Source organism: Melanaphis sacchari, unplaced genomic scaffold (genome assembly GCF_002803265.2).
Source record: "Melanaphis sacchari strain LSU unplaced genomic scaffold, SCAv2.0 Contig2_pilon_pilon, whole genome shotgun sequence".
NCBI classification, from domain to species: domain Eukaryota; kingdom Metazoa; phylum Arthropoda; class Insecta; order Hemiptera; family Aphididae; genus Melanaphis; species Melanaphis sacchari.
In genome coordinates, this window is record NW_020271173.1 from 635,974 (window position 1) to 657,311 (window position 21,338).

Sequence of the window (21,338 nt, forward strand, 5' to 3'; positions counted from 1 at the left end):
GAAGGGAAGAAAAACGTAATATAAAACACAGCCCGGTTATCCTGGATCCCGTATCGTGGCATTCCATTGGTCGTCGGCGTCTAACAGTCGGGCCACAACCCATTAGCCGTTCCACATCGTAGTATTGTACCGAGTTTAGTTTATAGACGTTTTAGTAGGCCTCACACAGAGTACATCCGCTACCGATACGTGTATTCAATGTGGCGACACTCTACTGTCCCGTCAATAAGACCACGGGTGATAACAGGTTATAATCTCATCGAGTTGCACGGGCCTGATATTTATTATCAAAACAATGGTTCATCATTTGTGTCCGGTGATAAAAATATAAAGTAAATATTTATTTTTATTTATTGCAGTCGCAGTGTAACGATCGTTGTTTACTCTACGTATTTTTTAAATACTCGATCCTCTATCTTATTCATAAGACGCGTAATGATGAACAATAATATGTAATAATAATTACTCACAACATAGATCATTCGTTTCAATTATCGATACGTTTTGATTGTGCCACAGAGATCATTGAATGATTGTTGTTCCTACGCGTATTCCTTAATTGCTTGTCGGAGTACATGTGTATTACTAACCACTGTCTTTGACGAAATTCACGTTGTTTAAGTTGATTTATTTTGAATACCTTAACCGGGTAACGAAAAAGCTGACATGAACAGGCCAAGAAATCAAGCCGAACAAGAATTGAAAGCCAGAGCTCGCATATATGTTGCAAACATACCGCAGGCTGGTATGACTCGCAAGGAAGTGGTGTCTGTATTTCACAAGTACGGCGAAATTGACAGTAAGTTAATAGTTTAAAATTATAAATATATTTATTTTGTATTTTGATATTCTTTGTATATCTGGTCTTTGATTTTCATAGAAATTCCTTTTATTTTCAGATGTTTCTCTTCAGACTAGACATGTTTTTGTTCAATTTGTAGAAGAGTCTTCTGCACTCAAAGCCTTAGCTCAAAATCCTCCAGATTATATTATGAGCAAGAAACTTGGTATGTATATTTGTAATACTTTTGTTTAGGTAGATTACAAATATTTGTATATATTACAATTTGTTAAGTTATGTTAAAACTATTTTTAATTTTTGATTCAGATGTAAAACCAGTAAGACCTTTCTTTTATAGAAATGGAGAATTAGTAAAAAATGAAAGAGCAGCAAATTTTGATGCTAATGAAAAAAGGTATACAATTGATTTATTAAATTGAACCAAATAAAGTTAATATGGAATTGATTTGATGAGAAATGCAATGTACTGTTTTCAAAATTTTAAACTTTATAAGTTATTTACAATTTTTGTCATTTGATATTTTTAAAGTAATAGTACTATCAATATTCAATACAGCTTAATTATATTTGAAAATTAGTATTTTGCTATTTCAAAGATCTTAATGAAAGTTATATCTTTAAATTACTGCATTATTGTATAACTCTCAGCTCGTCTCCTCTTTTAACTTCTACCACTAAAAAAAAAAAAAAATTTGATATACATAGAACTTAAAGAATTTTAGTACAAAAATCTTTAGTTTTAATAATGTCTAGTGGTCAAATATCTAAATAAGGTTTAAAATTTAACAATTAGTAGAATGGATCATGCAGTTAAACTAGAATTGAACCTGTAATTTTTTATTTAGTTTTAAAAATGGTGCATTCAATTCAATTAATTATCTTAAACTAATATCAAGAGTGAATTAGATCTAAATGTTATTTAAATCTTATCCTAGCTTATTAAAAGTTATATTGTATAACACAACATTATGATTTCAGAAATGATAACCGAAACCAGCCAAGAGATTTGTAAGTAAAATATTATTTTATTATTTTTGTAATTCATAATATTTTATAAGCAGAGATAGTAAACCTTTTTCTGATTGATACATTTTTATTGAGGCACTATCAAATCTTTGTTACTTTCTCATTGATGAATAAGATTTAATATAAAATTTATTTATTTATAAGAACTTACTTAGTAAATAACATAATTTTATTTTGTCTATGTTCTTATCTAATCAATAATGAATTTCAGTATTATAATTTATAATTAAGGAAAATTAATCAAGTATAAGCTATAAAGTTTAAATGTACTAGGTACACGTTAGAAACCATTTTATTGGGAGTTTTAAACAATTAAATATAGAGGACAATTTAAAATGTTTATTTTATTACTTACATATTTTTATAATTTTAGTGATGATTTTAAATCAACCAGATTAATTAATCCTAATGCGATGAATCCAAATGCCCCTAATGATTGTGAAATTGTTGTCACCAACAATTCCTTAACGTAAGTCTTAAAATATATATTTTTTATTTTACTTTTTTGTAAGATAAATAATAGTTTTTAATGTAACAAGTTATCAAATGTTTTATTATTATATAGGGAATATGCAGAGTTTTTAGAAGTAAACTTAAAAAAAATGAACATGAAGGTGGATTTATTATTTCCTAATCCTGATATACCAATTAATCGTGTTCTTGGAACTTTAGCTCAAAGAGGGACATTATATGTTTTAGTTGTACGTGATGAAAATAAATTGTATAGAAGCGTTACTGTTGATATACTCCATGGTATACCTGAAGGTAATATATTATAAAATATCTAATAGACCAATAATTCTCAACCTTTTTTAAACATGGTATATTTAACTCTTCTCATAATTTTTGCAGCATTTGAGCAATTTTTTCTTTAACACATTTTTAGATTATTTTAATGTATTGTAAATTGGTGACAAAAAATGTTCTATTTTTAATGATAATACTGTCTGCCTGTATCACAGTTGTAGAACACCGATTGAAAACCACTATGATAAAATATACATAAATAATATTTAATATATGTAAATATTATAACATCTTATAAACATCTCTTATCCTAATCAATTTTAATCCTTAACAAAATGTTTTCATACATATAATTTAATACATTCAAAGCATTTAACAATTTTTGGTTACTAGTCTTTACTCACCATTCATACTTTTATTTGTGTTTCTAAAACAAAATATTTTTATGATTCATTTTAATTTTAAATTTAGAAGTATTTTATTTTAGGATGGAAGTATGAAGTATTAGAGTATCACTCAAGATTGTGTTGCATTTCATTAATATTAAATTACAAATATTTATTATAGATATATAAATAAATAAATAAATCACATCTCAAATAATTTTAAAGTTATAGTCAAACTTAAAATGATGATATTCGTTTAGTATGTGACCTACTGGTCGAGGGACTTACCGTATAAGGTGTTCGTTTTGCATGTATGACCTACCAGACCAATAATTAATTTAAAAACATTCAAATTAAAAATTATATAATTAGGTTATTTTATTATTACAGAATATCAGTATAAAAAAAAAAAAATCATAAAATTTAATCATTTTTGGCAATACACTTTTTGTACATCGCTTAAAAATTTAAAAAAAATCATGTCTTGCCTGTTGATAGATCGATACCATGCCTCAATTAAATGACGTGGCAACATCTCGGTGATGTTCCATGCATTTTTCGTAGGATTTTAGTTTTTAATACTCCCCATGAACATTCAATTGCTTGTGTATGAGCTCCAGTAGTTGGATCAACAAAATTTTTTGAATGGTTTATTGTTTTATGATCATAGCCTATATTTTTTAAACAAGAATATGCTCTCCATTTATCTGACATTATAATAGAACCATGTAAAATATTTTTTTCGATAATCAAAATTAAAGTTTTTCTATCACATGTTTCTACAACAAAAAACCTTTGTTCCAAATTATCTCCGATTTTGCTACATAATCCAAATACCCATGGTCCTTCTAGTCTACAACCATAATTTCTGTTTAATGTAGGTGAATTAACTAGATTTATTTGATTTTCTTGATCACTATCAGAATTGAAGTCTGCCGAATTATCTTGTACTTGTTCATGACGCAGGTCACCTAGCAGCAGTCTTCCTCGGTTATACTTCCTTCTCCCTTTCAATAACGATTTATCAATTTGTACCACTATATTTTGTCCTCCCATCTTTTCATGTTTTTTAAATAATGAACAACACACGTCTCTACACAAATTAAACCAGTCAACAATGGTTGCATTTTAACGACCTGTTAAATTAGAAACAGTTTTAATGGGTAAATCTTGTGATCAATAATAAATAAGTTAAAAATCCATTTGTTGATCGAATTGATTTATATGTCTGACATCCTTTTGTAATACATTGTATAGTGCTGATTTCTCGAATTTCACCTGTAGCCAATCTTTTTTTCCTCATGTACATCTTTGTTTCATCGTGATATTTATGACATAAATTAGTTTCGTTATATTGTGGTAACAGTTTATTCTTTCGTAAAAATTCTAATACTGTTTTTTCAGAAGAAATAATCGCATATAATTCAACTTCCAACATTTTAAAGTTTTAAACACGCAATATCGGATTAACGACAGAACATGTACTGATAATATTGTCGATAATGTTAGAATGACAAAATATCTATTGGTAAAAATCAGTAAATATAGTATAATATAATTATAAAGTTAAGCAAGCATAGGTTGTTCATACCTATAATATAGATAATCGTCTTGGTAAGTCATACACTAAACTCACTAATACAGGTAGATCACATACTAAATTTGATTTTCGATCGGTAGGTCACATACTAAACAAATACCAAAATTATTAAAATATTTCATTTTTCATTTTTTTTTTTTTTTTTTAAATAATAATAGTAAGTGATTTGTATTAAAAATATTGTAATATAAAACTGATAGATCCTTATTCTTTTGTTTTGTAACATAAATGTATATTTATTTCAATAAATATTAATATATTATTTTTATATTTCCAGAACACCGAAACATGCCTTATAAAGATGCATTAGCATTTATTGTTCATAGTTTTGATGCATTTATTAGAGGAGAGAAAATGACTCCCATACCTGGGCTTTCAGGCATTCCTATATCTGAATGTGGCTTACCTTTAGGTGATAAACATCCTGAAGGAATTATCACATTGTTAAATTTATTACAGGATCAAAGAGATATAACAGTACTACAGTATGATATGGTAAAAAATTATTTTTAAATAGTAATGTAGATTTATTTGATTTATTCATACTAAACTATTTATGTATTTTTTAATAAATCTAAAATTTAAGAATACATATTTTTTCAAATATCAAAATTAGTAAATAAAAAAAATAAATAGTTGCAATTGTCAAAATAGATTGGGCCATTGCTTTATCAATATGATATATTATTTAATTTTAAATTTTAATCCCTAGGACTTAAATCAGTAATGTAACAACTATAATTTTATAAATACAATCTTATTTATACGGATAACTTATTTTGTTTTAGCATTAAGTCAATATTGTTATATAAAATATTAGTAATCAAATGTTAGGGTTATTCTTAGACAGAAGTGGGCTTAGATTTTCAATTATTTTCAACAACCTCTTTAATATAAGATTTTATGTTATGTTACGTACTAGTTGAAATTTTTAACTTTTCCTTTCCCATACACAAATTTCAAAGCATATTTAGGTTTATGGGCCTTAGTTTTTCAGATTTTTTACTTAGATTTAGGGATATAAAATGCAAAGACTATATTTTATTATTTTCTGCTGTTACAAAAAGATAGATATAAATCTATAGTCAGTTATTTTTAAATCAATTTATGAACACTTAAAAAATGGGTATATTAAAAATATTAAATAATAATGTTTGGTAAATTCTCAACTATTTTTACATTTGAACTTAAAATTCCTAAGAAAGTCCTACACAATATCTAATCCATAGTTATGCAAGAACTAGTTCTCTTCTTACTGGCAGGCAGGAGAGTCAACATTAACGTAGAGTTTTTGAAAAAACTGGTGAATGGTTATATTGATGCTCTCTCACTTCTTGCGTTGGTCAATTTTATAGTTCCTTCTTGTACTACTAGACACCATATTCCTTTTGTAGTTCCTGCATACACTACCAACTATGGCAGAAATAATCCCTTAGATTGCATGATGCAGTTGGTCATTGAGAGAATCATTTATTAAAACTTATAAGACTAAAAATTAGGTTTTACTACTTCTAATATATTTATACTATCTTATTTATTACTTATAATATTTTTGAAATTATACCTAATCAATAAACTTTATTCAAGTTAAGAATAGCCTAAAAATTTCTTACATATCTAATGAATTTATCCGTTAGCATGACCTCCTTAATGTCAAAATCAGAATGATTGTAAGCCATTTCCGTTCCAACCTATATGAATGGGCGAATGAAATCTATTATATTTGTACTAAGGCTGGTAATGGAGATAAAAGTGCAATTTTTCTGTTTTTGTCTTGTAATCCATCCAACTTGAATAGAGAATAAAAAATAAATTTGACTAAAAAATAACTTACACTATTCATTAACAATTAATAAATAATTAAAAATTAAAATTATTGATTATTACTTTGAATTAAATTAAAAAATACATCGGCTAAACAGGCAAAGAAAGAAATAATATCTGTTGATTTTATATTTATTGAAAATCAATAATATGTGTTTTTAATTTTTTTTTAAAGATACTTAAATATCTAAAAGAGAAAAAAGAAGAACATATTAAAGAGGAAGTTGGAGTCTTGCCTAGTTTTAAACCAAGTAAATATATATTTTATTTTTTTTTGTGTTAAATATAATAATAATGAATTAACTTAATATTTAATTTGTTTCTTCATTATTAATATATTCTTGTGACATTTAAAAATAGATTATAAAATAAGGAAATAATATGTAGTTATAATGTTAATTTTTAAATTCCAAATAATTAATTTTATATTTTAGTTGTTGCCGATCTACCAATTCTTCCTGCAGCAACTGCTATTCAAAATCCTCAAGCGGCTCAATTACAAAATCGTATTTTAAACATATTGAATACATCCCTTTCTTCTAATACTCAACCTCAACAACCCATTGAATCTAATGTAACTGAAAAAGAGCCATCAAGTATTCTTCAAGAACCTAATGTAAAAAAAGCATTAGAAAGTTTATTTCAGGGTGGTTCCTTACTTAGAAAATAAATATATATATATATATAAAAATAGTACTTGTAAATAAATGAATATTTTTGTAGTTTGTTTTATTGTCAAACTTTATAACAACCATCATGAGTAGGTATATTTCTTTTAAAACATTTTTGTTTGTCATCTCAAAGTATTGTAATATTATAATATAAGTTTAATAGTTCAACATTACAAAAAATGTATTTAGGAAGTTTTCTTAATTATTTTAACAATTTATTTTAAATTTAAAGATATTACAAAATATACATTTTTCCATATTTAAATGTTCAATCTTGTGCAAAATTGGAATTTATGGAGTGGAAATGTACTCTGCAATTACAAAATTCTTAATATGTCAGTTATTTCAAAATGTATACAATTTTTTTTTACAATTTAAAAATTATGTGTTAAAATTACTATACACTTATTCAGTGACATAGGTATAGGAGAAGATTAGAGAGATATGTCTCCCCCTTAACTTCCTTCCTTTTTTTTATTTTTACTTAATAAATTTTTATGAGAATATACTTGTAGTTTGTAAATTCTTGTAAAATTTGAATTTTGACTGCATAAAAAAAGATAAAAATGTATTTTTATATTTTTATATTGGTATAAGAACAAATTGTGAAATTTTCAAGAAAATAATTCAAGAATTTCAACTTAGTTAATAACTTTTTTTTGACATTTTTAGAAAAAAAATATTTATCATGTCGTGTATTTAAAATGATAATTATTTGGATATATAAGTATATAACTCCCGAAGATCATCTAGATTTGCAATTTATTACTAGAAAGCATCCACATAATTGAAAATTTAAATAATTTTATAGCCTTAAAATGTGATGAAAGATAGAAAACAAACACATACCATTGTTAAGTCAATACACTCATTGCTCCACTCAAAATCTAAAATATGCAATAATATATATAATTTTTTTATAGACATTTGAAGTTTAAATTTGGTTAAAATTAAATATTTAAACAAAGATTAATGATTTTAATAATTTTATTATAATTTAAAAATATATTTAGGAATTTGAAAGTTGAAAATTTTTGCATATATAAGTATATTATTTTATTATACTATAAAATTTTCAAAATATTTTTATAAAGTTTAAGCTATTTTTCTATTTATCCCACAAAGATACAAACGATACATACCAATTAACAATTTCACACCATTATACGGTAAGTTGACCTGGTAATAAATGTTAAAAACAATAATATTTGATTTAAATTTAAACTTACCTCCTATTATAAAAATTATTAAATATTAATTTGACCAGATTTAAACATTTTTCACTTCTATTCAATTTTCTATACTAGAAACAAGTTTATCAATTCCTTGAAAAGCACTGCTCATCATTGCTTCGATGCATAATTATGTCAATTATTGACTTTAAGTTAAAAACTAATTTTTAACGATTTTATTCTAATTTTACAGTAAGTAAGTAAGTAAGTACACATTTTGTAACTCCATATGAATTCCGTCTTTATCTTCACAAATTAACATTTCGAGCATTTTTCAAGAACAAAAATTGTTTTATAGATATTATTACAATTTTCTTGCTATGATAGTGATATTTTCCGTTATTTTTAGCAAGAGTAGAGACTATATATTGATTATATAATGTGACGAACGACTATTTTCGTTGAGTAACTATAATTGATTTTACTATAATTTGTTATTATTTGATTTTTGTAAATATTTGTGTGGTAATAATCTGATAAAAAGCATTCAAATTGTTTTGAAGAAAATATATACATTTAACATATAGAAATATGCATTGAAAACGAACAAGTAAATTTTTATTATATAGGTTAATTAATTTTTCATTTCATATTATTTGAAATTTGCGCCCTTCTATGATTGGTTTCCGCAACACTTGTCACAGATTGCTCCCCCCTTAAACACGGTTTTGATAATAAATGCAATGTTTTTTGAAAAAATGTATTTAATCTACCATAGTACTAATAATAAAATTGATAATTTTAATAGCTATATCATTAAATATGACTAATATGAGTAGGTACCAGGCTTAATAATATAGGTTGACATATATCATCTTCGCCCAGAATCATTTTAGTTTACCTACATTATTGGATTCAAATTTAAGTTTTAACACATTCGTAAAGTCACCCACTAAAATCTTTATATGTAGATATATAACAGATCTGTACCCGTTTGTCTATACCTTTTTTGTATTAGTGTTTTATTTTAATTACGATTTAATTAAATGGATACCTTTTAAGTTATAATATACATATAGTTATAACTTATATACATGCATTATGCATAAGGCTGTAATATTGTAATAATATATTATTGTGCGTTTGTTATCTACCTACTATTTAGATAAGTATAAATATATATACTAGGTTGTACCTACTACCATAAAGTCGTATAGATTTCAAACGTTTCACTATTAATTATCAAAGTTCACAAATTTTTATATTTTATAATTTTTAATAATGCAATAATATGTATTATAAGAACATAAGTGACTATTTGAGAGTATAGATATTATAGGTAAACCAATATAATTGGTCATTAAAAATAATTATTAATATAGATTCGGAAAACATTTTTTTAAATTATAATACTTTTCTAAAATAAATGTAAGTATAGATATATTAAATAATTTTTTATATTTATAGAATATATGTGACAGATTAATAATGATGTATGAATATTACAATCATGTGTATTATATTATTTATATCAACATTTATACACCTATATTGTTTAATGTAATATTAATTACATTTAGCATAAGTAAGATAGTAAGTATAAATTAAATAAGTAGCCAGTAGGTATATTATATTATTTTATAATTTTTTGTGTACCTACCTATAATATAGTCAATGATCTGTATTAGTTTATTTTATCAACTATCGTACCCTAGTGTATATTATATTATTTATATTAATAATTATTATATTTTATATTCTATAGTTGCACATAAGTACATAACTTTGTTAAAAATATTTTTAATTGCCCATTTATGACGTAAGTAGTTAATTATTATTATGATGTAACAGACAGACAGAACTGCAATTGATTTAAATGCGTTGCTTTAATATATTTCGATTGCCACATTTTTAATAATATAACTGTAATAGTGTGTATTATCTTTATTTTTTAATTATATTTCGAAAACAATAAATGTTTTGAATTTTTCCATTTAATAATACTAAATAGCACCTATTTATCTATTGTTATTATGTAGTGGATTAAAAAAAAATTAAAAGTCAGCAGAATAGAAGTGTTCATTGTTCAGAAATCAGTTCAATATTGGATCACATTAATTATAATTGGCGAAATAATCATGTAGTGCAGTAATGTCTCACTTATATTAAACATCAAAGAATTAAAATTATATTTTATATTTATGTATTGTATAGTTAATTATAATGTTTGATTTCTTCAAATTGGTAGCACAATCTATGTCCTATGATACACATATTACATATTTACATAATATTTAATACATATTATACATTTAGATGTTTAGATATGTATAAGAGTTGTGGTGGGTTATAAAAAAACTTATTTCGTGTTTACTGTCTAATGTGCGGTTATTGGAATATTTTATGAACCACTGTTATTCATTTTGTTTATATTTTTGTTATTAAGTACATTGCGCATGTGCAAAATAACGTTTTGTTATTATTTTGATACTGCGCCGTTGTCAGTTCTCTCGACTCTCGAGTTTCTTGTCACTCTTTTCTTTTTTCAGTCTTTGTTCTCATTCCGTACGTTCATTACGTACGGATGTGCAGTTCATTCTCAATTCTCCCCTAAACGTACAAATATTAAAGTCTTACATACTTATACACTTAGATAAAAAAAAAATATACTTGTCACATTATTATTATAATGCCATTTATATCGAAGGATTGGCGATCTCCAGGGGAAGTATGGGTAAAAACAGAAGAAGGATGGGAAAAAAAGAAAATCCTAGAATGCTGTAATTTTTTGCTAGGACAACAAGATCATTTATTGACCAGGTAAAAATGATAGTATCTACATTCTACGTATAGTATATTAACAGAAGTTTAAATGTATCGGTAGATATAGATAAAAAGAAGTTATAGAGCCAGTTGAATTTCTAAAAAAAAATATATCTGCAATATACAATATAAAAATAAATAGATACTTAATATTTTTTTTACGTTTTGGAACTGATGACGCCATGAACAACTTTTGTATTAATTCTACATGAATTTAAATTCACTGAATTGTCTTTTACAGTTTTATTGATTACACCACTTGTATTATTTATATAAAAATTAAGCACCTGCTTATAATATTTATTTTTTTTAGTAATGAATCTTACATTGTATTGTTTATCTACCTAGATATTATTTATTGATTGTGTAATGTTCTTTTAATTCAACATCCAGTGTTCACTTTATATTACATTGTTTTTCAGATATTCTGTTTCTGATCATTCTGTTGAAGAGAAAACTGATCAAATTAGTAACTGGTAAGAAAATTGATTTACCTACATTAAAAATATATGGATAATCAATAATAATATATTTAGTACCTTTTAATATTATCCATACGAATTAGGCCTTCCACACTCCCTTCCAATTTATTCTTATCTCCTAATGATTACTGATATTATTTAATTAAAAATAATAATATTAAGTAAAGTTAAAAATGATCGTCATTTTTTATTTTATTTGTTTTTGTTGGCTAAACTTACCATTTATATTTAAAACGTACCTAATTAATAAATATGAAATTGTATATAGGTAATATCATTGATTATAAAATATATATTATATTATGTAGAGTATATTCTATAGTCAATGATAATACTAATATTCAATAAGTAGATTTTGATATTAAAAATAAATAAATGTATTTCTTTAGTTAAAGTTGACCCTTTATCGGTTTTTATCTTTCCTTATTCTTATTATCAAAAAAATCAAAATGGATAATTCATTGGTAGCGTGATAAAATTTATATTAAGATAAATTTTCTAGTTTTTGTGAGAAATTTTTCTTATAAATATAAAAAAATATTTTAAGTGGAGTTTCTACTTCCCTAGACTTAAATTCGTTGATGTGGCGATCATAGGCGTAACTAGGGGGGACTTGGGGAGGGGGGCTTAGTTCCCCCAACATAACTTTTAGCCCCCCCTGTCATAATTCCTAGTCCCACACTCCCGCCAATATTAGTAACATTTTTAAACTTAAATTTAAAATATCGTTTTATTTTTTTCAATTTAATATCTTGGAAAAATATTAATTTAAATTGTATTATTGTATGTAATGATCCTGTGTAAGACGTATCATGTTGTATAATTTTTACTACACAAATACTCCCTACTAAGAAGTTGTCAATAAACTAAAAATCATTAAATTCTTTATATCTAAAATAAAACTTAATAATATGTTAATATATAAATATTTAACCTCAATACCACTTGGTTTATTATTTGTTTTATAATTAAATATTAATTTACATTCATATTATATGTATAATCAATGAATGTAAGGTGTTTGGGGGGGTATGGGGGCAGAGCCTTCCACTTAATTTACTTATAATAAAAATTCTAGGGCTGAAGCCCCCCCTAACTTTAAGGTCTAGTTACGCCTATGGTGGCGATGTTTAAAATAGATAAAAAAATTATTATTTATTTACCTATAGTAGTAGCGCATTTAGACATTATCAGCTCTGCAGGGACATCATTTTTCTGGCGATACCTACTCATTAAGAAAATCGTATTAGATTTCTATCTTATATCTTATACATTTACTTAATATTAAACAATTTAATATTTTGTAGATAGTAAATAATAATAACTAAAATATAAATATTTTAGATTTTTAATAAAACAAAGAATGTAATACCTATTGGTATTAGTTAAAAGTTATTACTTATCATGTTATATTTATTAATTATTTTATTTCAAATTTTTATACTAAAACTTTTTATACAAAGATATTATTTATTTTTTTATGAAAATAATATTTTGAAGTTATTCATCAAAATTTAAATTTTAAATTTTTTTCTAGAAATATTAATTAAAATTGTTTAGCTTTTTCAAAAAGCTTGAAAATTTAATACAAGATTCTTCGTTAGTTTTTATTTTAATTATATATAAACATTAAAGATACATGGTCACGATTTTTGTTTTTATATAAGAGTGATTAAGAAAGTTTATAAATTATTTTGAATATAAAAATTTATAAAATGTTCTATTTTTATAGCTAAGACATGAAAATTTAATACAAGGTTCTTTATTTAAGTATTTTTTACGGAAACTAAAAATTATACGTACACAATTTTTTTTTGTAAACGTTTAAGTTTAGATGACATTAGATATTTAAACGAAGAATAACGGTTTTAGTTATTTTTTTTTATTCAAGTATATTTTCGTGGGAACTTGAAACTTTTAATGTAGGTACATATCTCATTATATTTTAAACACGCAATGATATTTTTAAATGTAATGTTTTTGGTAAAAATTAATTAACACTATTACCATTGATTATAAATACTTTTACTATAATTACTATTACTATATCACTAATAATTAATATTAAAATAAATTTCTTTGATAGCAATATTTCAATATAATATATATATATATACTAAATAATATACTTAGCTTTTAGTATTTTAGTAATATGGGCTGACTGAATGTCTCCGTTCAAAATTGGTTTTCGACTTTCGTATACAATAAATTAATCAATAAATTAAAATTTATCTCGGTTTATATTACAATGCTTTCTCAATGAAGTTTTTTGAAAACTACTAATCGATTTTAAAAATGTGTCATCTAGGTAATATCAATTAGCACTTCTTGCCTTAAAATGACTGACAAAACAAAAAAAGAAGTTATCATAAAACCAATTTCTTCATTAAATTTCTTGGAATATGAAATATTGAATTTGTAAATGAGTTTATAAGTAGTTTATGAGTAAATAATATAAATACAATTATCTCATTAAACATCCATTTTAACAAAATATATGATTGAAGGTTAAGTACTAACGTACTGTCCAGGATTTTTCTTATGGTGAAATATTCTACTTTCTTAGCGTTTTTTAAATAGTCAAATTGATGATCATTATATAGTATAATATGTGAAAGCGATAAGTCCTAGACCTTAGTTATAATTTATTAATATATATTATTAGTGACACTATTGAAAATATTGAAATAAAGATTAAGGTAATAATTATATAGTACCTAGTATATTACGATATTATATATTCGTTGAAAATTATTTTCTGAAATGTTAATACATCGTTGGAATGCCATATGTACCTATTTGGTCAGTTAATTTATTTTAAAATAAGTTAAAATTTTTTGTTCGAAAAAAATATTGTATTTCAAAATAATTTTAATTTACTAAAAAATGAATAGTTTTTTTAAAACCTAATAATTATTTACAATTCTCTGTTGATTTTTTTTTTCATTATTTAACATTTTGAAAAATTACCTACCAATTAGTAAGTACTATTTAATGGCCGGTGTTCAATATTGAAATCATATATATGTGGTATTACATTATTTGATCTTTATATCATAAATACAGTTAGTGAAATTAAAAAAAAATAACACGCAAAATCAATTAAAAAAAATTATACAATGATCTACAATAGTTGAGAATAATTATTTTAGTGTTGGCTTATAAATGTTTATATATATGTATTTACTTCTACATTTTTTCTAATTTTTTGAAATTCTTAAGTACCTATTTAAATAAAAAAAAAAAACATATTTCCAATAGTTGAGAATTGCGTACTATTTTAAATTGTATTGTATATATAAAAAAAAGTATTTTTTACTGTAAATTTATAAAGCAAAACATTTTTTTGAAGGTTGTAATTTATTTAAAAAAAAATTTAAAAGTGTAGTTTCTGAGTTATTTAAGTGTAAAAAGATAATATTCTTAAAAATATTTAAAAAAAATTAATAAAAGTAATTTAATATTGTTTATTACGGTATTTATTATACTTTAACAATTTTAACAATAATATGTTATCAAATTAATATTATAATTTTCATTCATAAAAGATTCGGGTAAAGTAATTTTCTTTTAAACAATTTTTTTGTAAAAATATTTTTCCAATTACAAAATAGACAAATAAAATTTAACGGTAAATTGTTTACAAATAATCTTTTTTAAGGAAATTTTTATCATATTTAACTTATACTCGAAAATTAAAATAATATCGCCGATATTGTTAAATAAATGTTTGTAGACAGATAAGATATAAATACTTTTTATTTTCATAATTTGAGAAAAGACTTGATAAATGTTGCCACCTACAGAATTTTTAAAATGTTCGAAATTGTGTTTTGAACAGCGAAGTGAAAACTTAAAGCAATTTACTTAAAGTTAAAATGAATAATTACATATAAATAAATCTTTATTTTTAATTCGTAGTATGTACATTTTTATTATTTTCATTATTTTCAATATTTAGCTATCTTAAATTAAAAGTATAAATGGTGAAAATGAGAGTAAATTATTAAAACAAATAAGTGTCTATTTGTTTTTTTTTTGTCTATAAGTAATAACTAATAAGTGTATTTTATTTCGATTTTCGTGTATAAGTTGTACAAATATTATCAAAAACAGATTTGTAAATATTAATTTAATTTACTAATTTTCTAATTAAAAATAAACTTTACACAAAATGTGTTTAAAAACATTTATAAGTACCTAAATCGGCTAAATCTGTAGAAAAAAATGGTGTTATCATTAAGAAAAAAAGTAAGATACATTAGGCATGCGCGTACCAAAAACGTTAAAAATTTGAAATTTATCTAAAAATGTGTATTTTAGTACTTTCTGTCATTCTTCGAAAATTGCATTTCAATATAAAGTCATTAAACAGAAATACTCGTATTTAGTGATACCTGTTAGCGTGAATACAATGAAGTATGAACTGAGTTGTGAGTTGTATAAACTATCATTAAGCATTTAATGAAAAAATACTAAGCTAATAGTTCTTTAAATTTGATTTAATAACTCATGAATAGTCCATTAAATTTTTATTAATTATTAATTGTTTTTTTTTTTTTTAACCCGGTAATAATATAGGTAGTAACGTCCTCGGTTATTTTTATACTACGTTTCAATAAATGTGTTCGATTTAAAATAATGTATACCTAGATAACTTTAAATTATGTTCTTGTATACTATACAATCCTATAATATATTTATCTTGCACTATTTAAAGATTCGAATGGATTCATCTCTTAAATGAATTTATAAAAATGATGGAAATATTGTAGTGAAAACGAGAATAGAATTACCCATGTGTAACAAAAATGAATACGCATAACATAACTTATATAGGTACCTGCCGGCTGCCACATATTTATAAATTTAGTTTACATGCAATTCGTTATTAAACACATACAATAATGTTACTATATCTGTATTTCACATAGGTATTGAAACATAATATAAGAGTAAAGAGATTGTTACTGTTCTAATTACGTAACTTTTGGTTTGTAGGTAAAAGAATAATTGTGTAAATTATTCATATAATAGTTTTTTTTTAATTAAAAAATTGTATTTTATTTTAAATTACAATATTATAGTAGGTATGGTATTATTTTAATAGTGTAGAAATGGAAATGTTTGAACAAATAAAAAAAAAGTAGCTACTCGTACTAATTTATATTGAATATTGTTCTGCTTTTGATAACGTATTTATTATTGAAATTAAAATTCTATGTATTTATTTAACGAAACAATATATTTTTACTTTAATAGATAATAGTGCAGAATTAAATTATAATTGTGATTCATAATACATGTTTCACTTTTTTTCTCTAAAATAGTTTATTTACAAATGAATTTTTATTTAATCTTTAGTAATATTATATAGGTTTAAATACAAATTTTTGTCTACTATAAAATTATATTCAAAATGTTAGCAAATGTGTTAACTCACTAACTCAAAGCATAATAATTTGTATTTAAAAATAACTTCCGATACTTAAGTCTTTTAGCGGTTACACTTTTGATTTAAAGTAAAATTGGCTAGACGCCATTTGCTGAACTATGGCGTTTTTTAGACGTAATAAAAATATTTGGATGACCTCCAAAACTTAAAAACATGTCCAGCTAGTATGCAAAGATTTGTTTTTGTATAAAATTAAGCTTTATTGTAAGAAGTTTTTGATTATTTATGTAACCTTATGTTAAATTTAGAACAAAAGATACATATTTACGCATTAAATAATATTTAATTTAAAAATTAAAATATAGTACTTATTAGGTACTTACTTGGTTATACGTCTTATTAAATTTTATAAATAGAACAAATGATTGGGACGGAGGAATATATTATACTAATATATTATAATAGTAATTTAATAATTATTGATTATAAATACTGTATTAATAATTTATGGTATAATGTATAAATGTTATGTTTATTATTTTACAATAGATACCTAATATATTTTAAATTTTAACAATAGGTTTATTAAACATTATTTAATTACTTTTCTAAATTCTGAACGAAGCAATGTAGTATTGAGCAAAATAAGGGAAAATCGAAATTATCTCACTAAAATAAGTTTTTGACAAAAATAATTTTTACAATATTCATCAAAATTTATAAACTAAATTATAATTATTTTTTAAATCATATAAAATCTTTAGTTTGTATAGTTAGGCTTTGAAATTTAAATAAAATGTTTCTCATTAGTAGTTCATGATTAATCTAAAAATCTAAAACATATTAAAATAAGTTTTTATGGTTATTACTTATTTGAAATTCGAATTTGAATGAAATTACTTGTTTAAATAATAAATAATAATTTTTATTATTTTGTTATAATTTAAAAGCAATATTTTTGGGGACTTAAAATTTTTTACATATACCTATTATGAATTTTATTTTACCAAATGATAGTTTCAAATGATGTAGATTATCTTTAAGAAATTACCTATTTCTTCCATGAAACTATTTTACCTATTCATACTGTTTTAGGTAAAGTGGTATTGACTCATAAGTTGATGAAATAATATAATATGAGCTGTGGTTCATGACTAATAAATAAAGACAGCAATAAGCTCGGATTGTTGAAATTATGAGGAACACTTTTAATGGGCTTTTAGAATTACTTTTCACTTTCTATTAAATTCATAGGTAATACTTATTAAATTCAAAATTCAAATCTTTATTTAAAAAAATACTTCTTGAGTGATAGAACTAGGTACCTACTTGTCTATAATCTGTATAACTAAGAGGTTAATGTTTCTTCTTATAAAATGTTTAGAAAGTGAGTGTTTTAGTAGTTTACATTTATCTGTGTATAAATACTTAAGGATGATTTTTATTTTGTAAATATAATATTACATGTTTTACGTAGTACATTAATCAATAAAATAAATTATTAATAATTTATTACTAAATATTTACAAAAATTCAAAAACTTCATCTTGAATTCAATTTTTGAATTGAAGAAAATATTTAATTTTTGATTCATGGTTAATATAGGCTTATTAATTATTTAAAACCATAAGTGATGAGTATTGAGTAGTTATATAAGTCATTTAAATATTAGGTTTTTATTTATTTAATGTAATTATAATTTATTATATTACCTATATTAAATGTAAGATTAAATGTACACAGTGAAATATTATATTGGTTCATCGTAGTCATAGTTTATTGTTATCTATTTAACCATTATACTAGGGCACAAGGCTATTTTAATTGATTGATTAAACTTATTATAGCATGGGGTTTAATAATACACATATTTTCATAGTTGTTTATTTTTTTTTTAGGAATGAAGATGTAAATTCTGAGGAAAAAGAAAATAAAGGCTCTACTAACCATTGTAAACGTCCTAGAACTAAATATTCTAGTGAAAGCCAGTGTAAGTGTTGTTTATTAAATAATAATGTATATACAAACATTAGAAATACATTTGATTTTATTATAATTAGTGTTTTAGTACATAACTCTGAATATTTATTACAATTTAAATAATAAGTTCACCTTTACTGTCATAGTCTAATAATATATTTATCAAACTTAACTGTATTTGTTAGATGTTCATTATTTATACGTAATTTTTTTAATTATTTATTTTAGTTGGTATATTAAGATAAAATTATATACCTAAATATAAATTTAGGTACCAACTTTATTTGTTCAGTTATCCTATTGAAATTACTTAAGGGTTGTGATGTTAGAAATAAAGCTAGGGAACAATATTTTATACTATACTGGTTAGGTACACTGGTCTTTAAAGATGGTACCTAATCTTTAATTAAATAATAAATTAATATTATTTTATATAACATACTAGCAGTCTCAAACTTATACATAATGCAAATTTGTTTTTAATTTGTATTTATATGTATTTAGAAATATGATATTCATATTACTATTTATAGTAGGGCAGTTTCGCATAAGATGAAGGGGAGAACAAAGCTATATGAGCAGTCTATCAGTATTTATTTATTACCTACATAACATACAATTATTTTGTTTTAGATGATGGTGTTATACAACCTCATTGTCATATTACACTAAAATGTACAAAAGAGGTAACAATAATATGCATTAAATATTGTAAAAATTTAGAACTTAATATATTACTTTAGATTTCAATTGCTTAATTTTTTAAATACTTAATATTCCGTTTTACTTTTGTTCATAAATGATAATTCTTATAAAACTCTAAATATGTAAAATGTTTTAATGTTTTAGATTGCAGGGTTTAATGGTTTAAGTGAGGCACTTAAACGATTAGACTTTCGTTCTGCTGTGCATGATGTTCGTCGTTTTCATTATATTTGTAAACTTCTTGATCTCCTAGTATCTCATAGACTAAATGCATTGTCTGGTTGTGCTCAAAGGGTTCTCTTTAATATAATTGAAGAAGTCGCTCACCAAGGTATGTGTTCATTAAAAATAATTCATTATTGTTTCTATATAATTATTTAAATTAATTTATTTTCATTTTAGTATCTCAAAGTCAACAAAACAAACATATGTTAGACCGTCTTTTAGGACAACTTCGTGAGGTTGTTGAATGTGCGTGTTGGGGCAGACCACTAGGATCAACTATTTTATGGGAACAACACTTGATTACTATTAATCGTATTCATGAAATAGCTGATCAAATAGAAATTCGCCAAGTAATATTCATTTTTATGGTAATTTTAAAACTAAATGTTTTCATAAATGTTTAATTTGTTTTTAGCCTGGTGATAACGAAGAACCACAATTTGAACAACTTCCAGAGGAATGTGTTCGTGAGGTCTTGTTACGATTAGCTGATCATCGTGATCTGGAGCGTTCAGCACATGCATGGGGTGTAATGGCACGTTTAGTGGATGAATTACGTATTTGGCGTGAGCTATGTCAATTTCACTTTAGTCCGCGTCAAATACAGTCTGTGATGGATAGCTCACCAAGCACCAGTGAAGACTGGCAGCTAATATATCACAAGTTAAGAAAGTAAGCTTATCATATTTAAATATTTTTATTAATAATATTTCAATGATTTGGTTTATGTAAGTATAAAAATATAATTTTAGATGTTATGGATTACGAGAAGAATATGCTGAAATGATACAGCTATGCCGAAATTGTAGATGTTTATTCTGGCATAGTATTGGACATCCGTGTATTGCAGACACTGATCCACATTTTATGGAAAAACTTGAAGATGTTGATAAAAATTCATTATATGTACCTATACCACCACAAGCTTTTCTTAAATTTTTTTCACTTTAATATCTTCAATAAAGACAAAGTGACATCCCATTTATTGATATTATGTAACTAGAAGTATAATTATAATTTTTTATTTACACAATTTTATCTATGGAAATTTCAAACTTATAGTTTATATTTATTTTATTAAAAAATGTAAAATTAAATAAGATTATAAAATATATCATACAATTACAACAAAAACAGAAATATAAACTAAAATATATTCATGAATTAAAATTTAAAAGTTATAAAATAAAAATAAAAATTATTTTTTTAGAAAATAAATGCACATGATAATAATATTATACTTTTGAAATGTATATATTTTTGATAATCTTAAAGCACTCGTAGTAAAAACAAAAACATTTAAATATTTATTATTCCTAGTTACATTTTAACTTATCAGTAAAAAAATATACAGGTAAATTACATTTTTTCAATATTTTATTTTATTTTTTGTTAAAAAACAACTGATATTTTCTAGTCATCTTTTTTGTTTATAATTATTATTGCTACATCATTTAAACTAATTAGGACTTGAAATCAAGTACTAAAACTAAATAATAT

General features: G+C 23.7%; 3 protein-coding genes across 3 annotated transcripts; 2 read left to right on the forward strand and 1 right to left on the reverse strand.

Moving 5' to 3' along the window:
- Positions 1-102: 102 nt before the first annotated feature.
- LOC112596112 (nuclear receptor coactivator 5) lies at positions 103-7,107 on the forward strand. The gene is made up of 9 exons (XM_025341610.1): positions 103-799; positions 900-1,007; positions 1,109-1,196; positions 1,781-1,810; positions 2,202-2,297; positions 2,394-2,593; positions 4,839-5,056; positions 6,561-6,636; positions 6,820-7,107. The coding sequence occupies exons 1-9, from the start codon at positions 667-669 to the stop codon at positions 7,053-7,055; spliced, it is 1,185 nt and encodes a 394-aa protein (XP_025197395.1). The 5' UTR covers positions 103-666; the 3' UTR covers positions 7,056-7,107.
- Positions 3,438-4,151, reverse strand: LOC112596113. The gene has a single exon (XM_025341611.1). The coding sequence runs from the start codon at positions 4,015-4,017 to the stop codon at positions 3,478-3,480; it is 540 nt and encodes a 179-aa protein (XP_025197396.1). The 5' UTR covers positions 4,018-4,151; the 3' UTR covers positions 3,438-3,477.
- Positions 7,108-10,759: 3,652 nt separating the features above from the next.
- On the forward strand, positions 10,760-20,879 carry LOC112595947 (F-box only protein 32). Its single transcript, XM_025341359.1, has 8 exons — positions 10,760-11,048; positions 11,474-11,527; positions 18,827-18,918; positions 19,542-19,594; positions 19,758-19,944; positions 20,016-20,188; positions 20,254-20,510; positions 20,591-20,879. Exons 1-8 carry the CDS (start codon positions 10,918-10,920, stop codon positions 20,787-20,789), a joined length of 1,146 nt encoding a protein of 381 aa, XP_025197144.1. The 5' UTR covers positions 10,760-10,917; the 3' UTR covers positions 20,790-20,879.
- Positions 20,880-21,338: the final 459 nt, after the last annotated feature.

Bases quoted from the DNA above. Each gene is read 5' to 3' on its own strand.
- LOC112596112 (XM_025341610.1), top strand. From the start codon at position 667: ATGAACAGGCCAAGAAATCAAGCCGAACAAGAATTGAAAGCCAGAGCT. The intron at 1,008-1,108 runs GTATGTATATTT...TTTTTGATTCAG, and splicing joins TATTATGAGCAAGAAACTTG to ATGTAAAACCAGTAAGACCT. The intron at 6,637-6,819 runs GTAAATATATAT...TTTATATTTTAG, and splicing joins CTTGCCTAGTTTTAAACCAA to TTGTTGCCGATCTACCAATT.
- LOC112596113 (XM_025341611.1), bottom strand. From the start codon at position 4,017: ATGGGAGGACAAAATATAGTGGTACAAATTGATAAATCGTTATTGAAA.
- LOC112595947 (XM_025341359.1), top strand. From the start codon at position 10,918: ATGCCATTTATATCGAAGGATTGGCGATCTCCAGGGGAAGTATGGGTA. The intron at 19,945-20,015 runs GTATGTGTTCAT...TTTTCATTTTAG, and splicing joins TGAAGAAGTCGCTCACCAAG to TATCTCAAAGTCAACAAAAC. The intron at 20,189-20,253 runs GTAATATTCATT...ATTTGTTTTTAG, and splicing joins ATCAAATAGAAATTCGCCAA to CCTGGTGATAACGAAGAACC.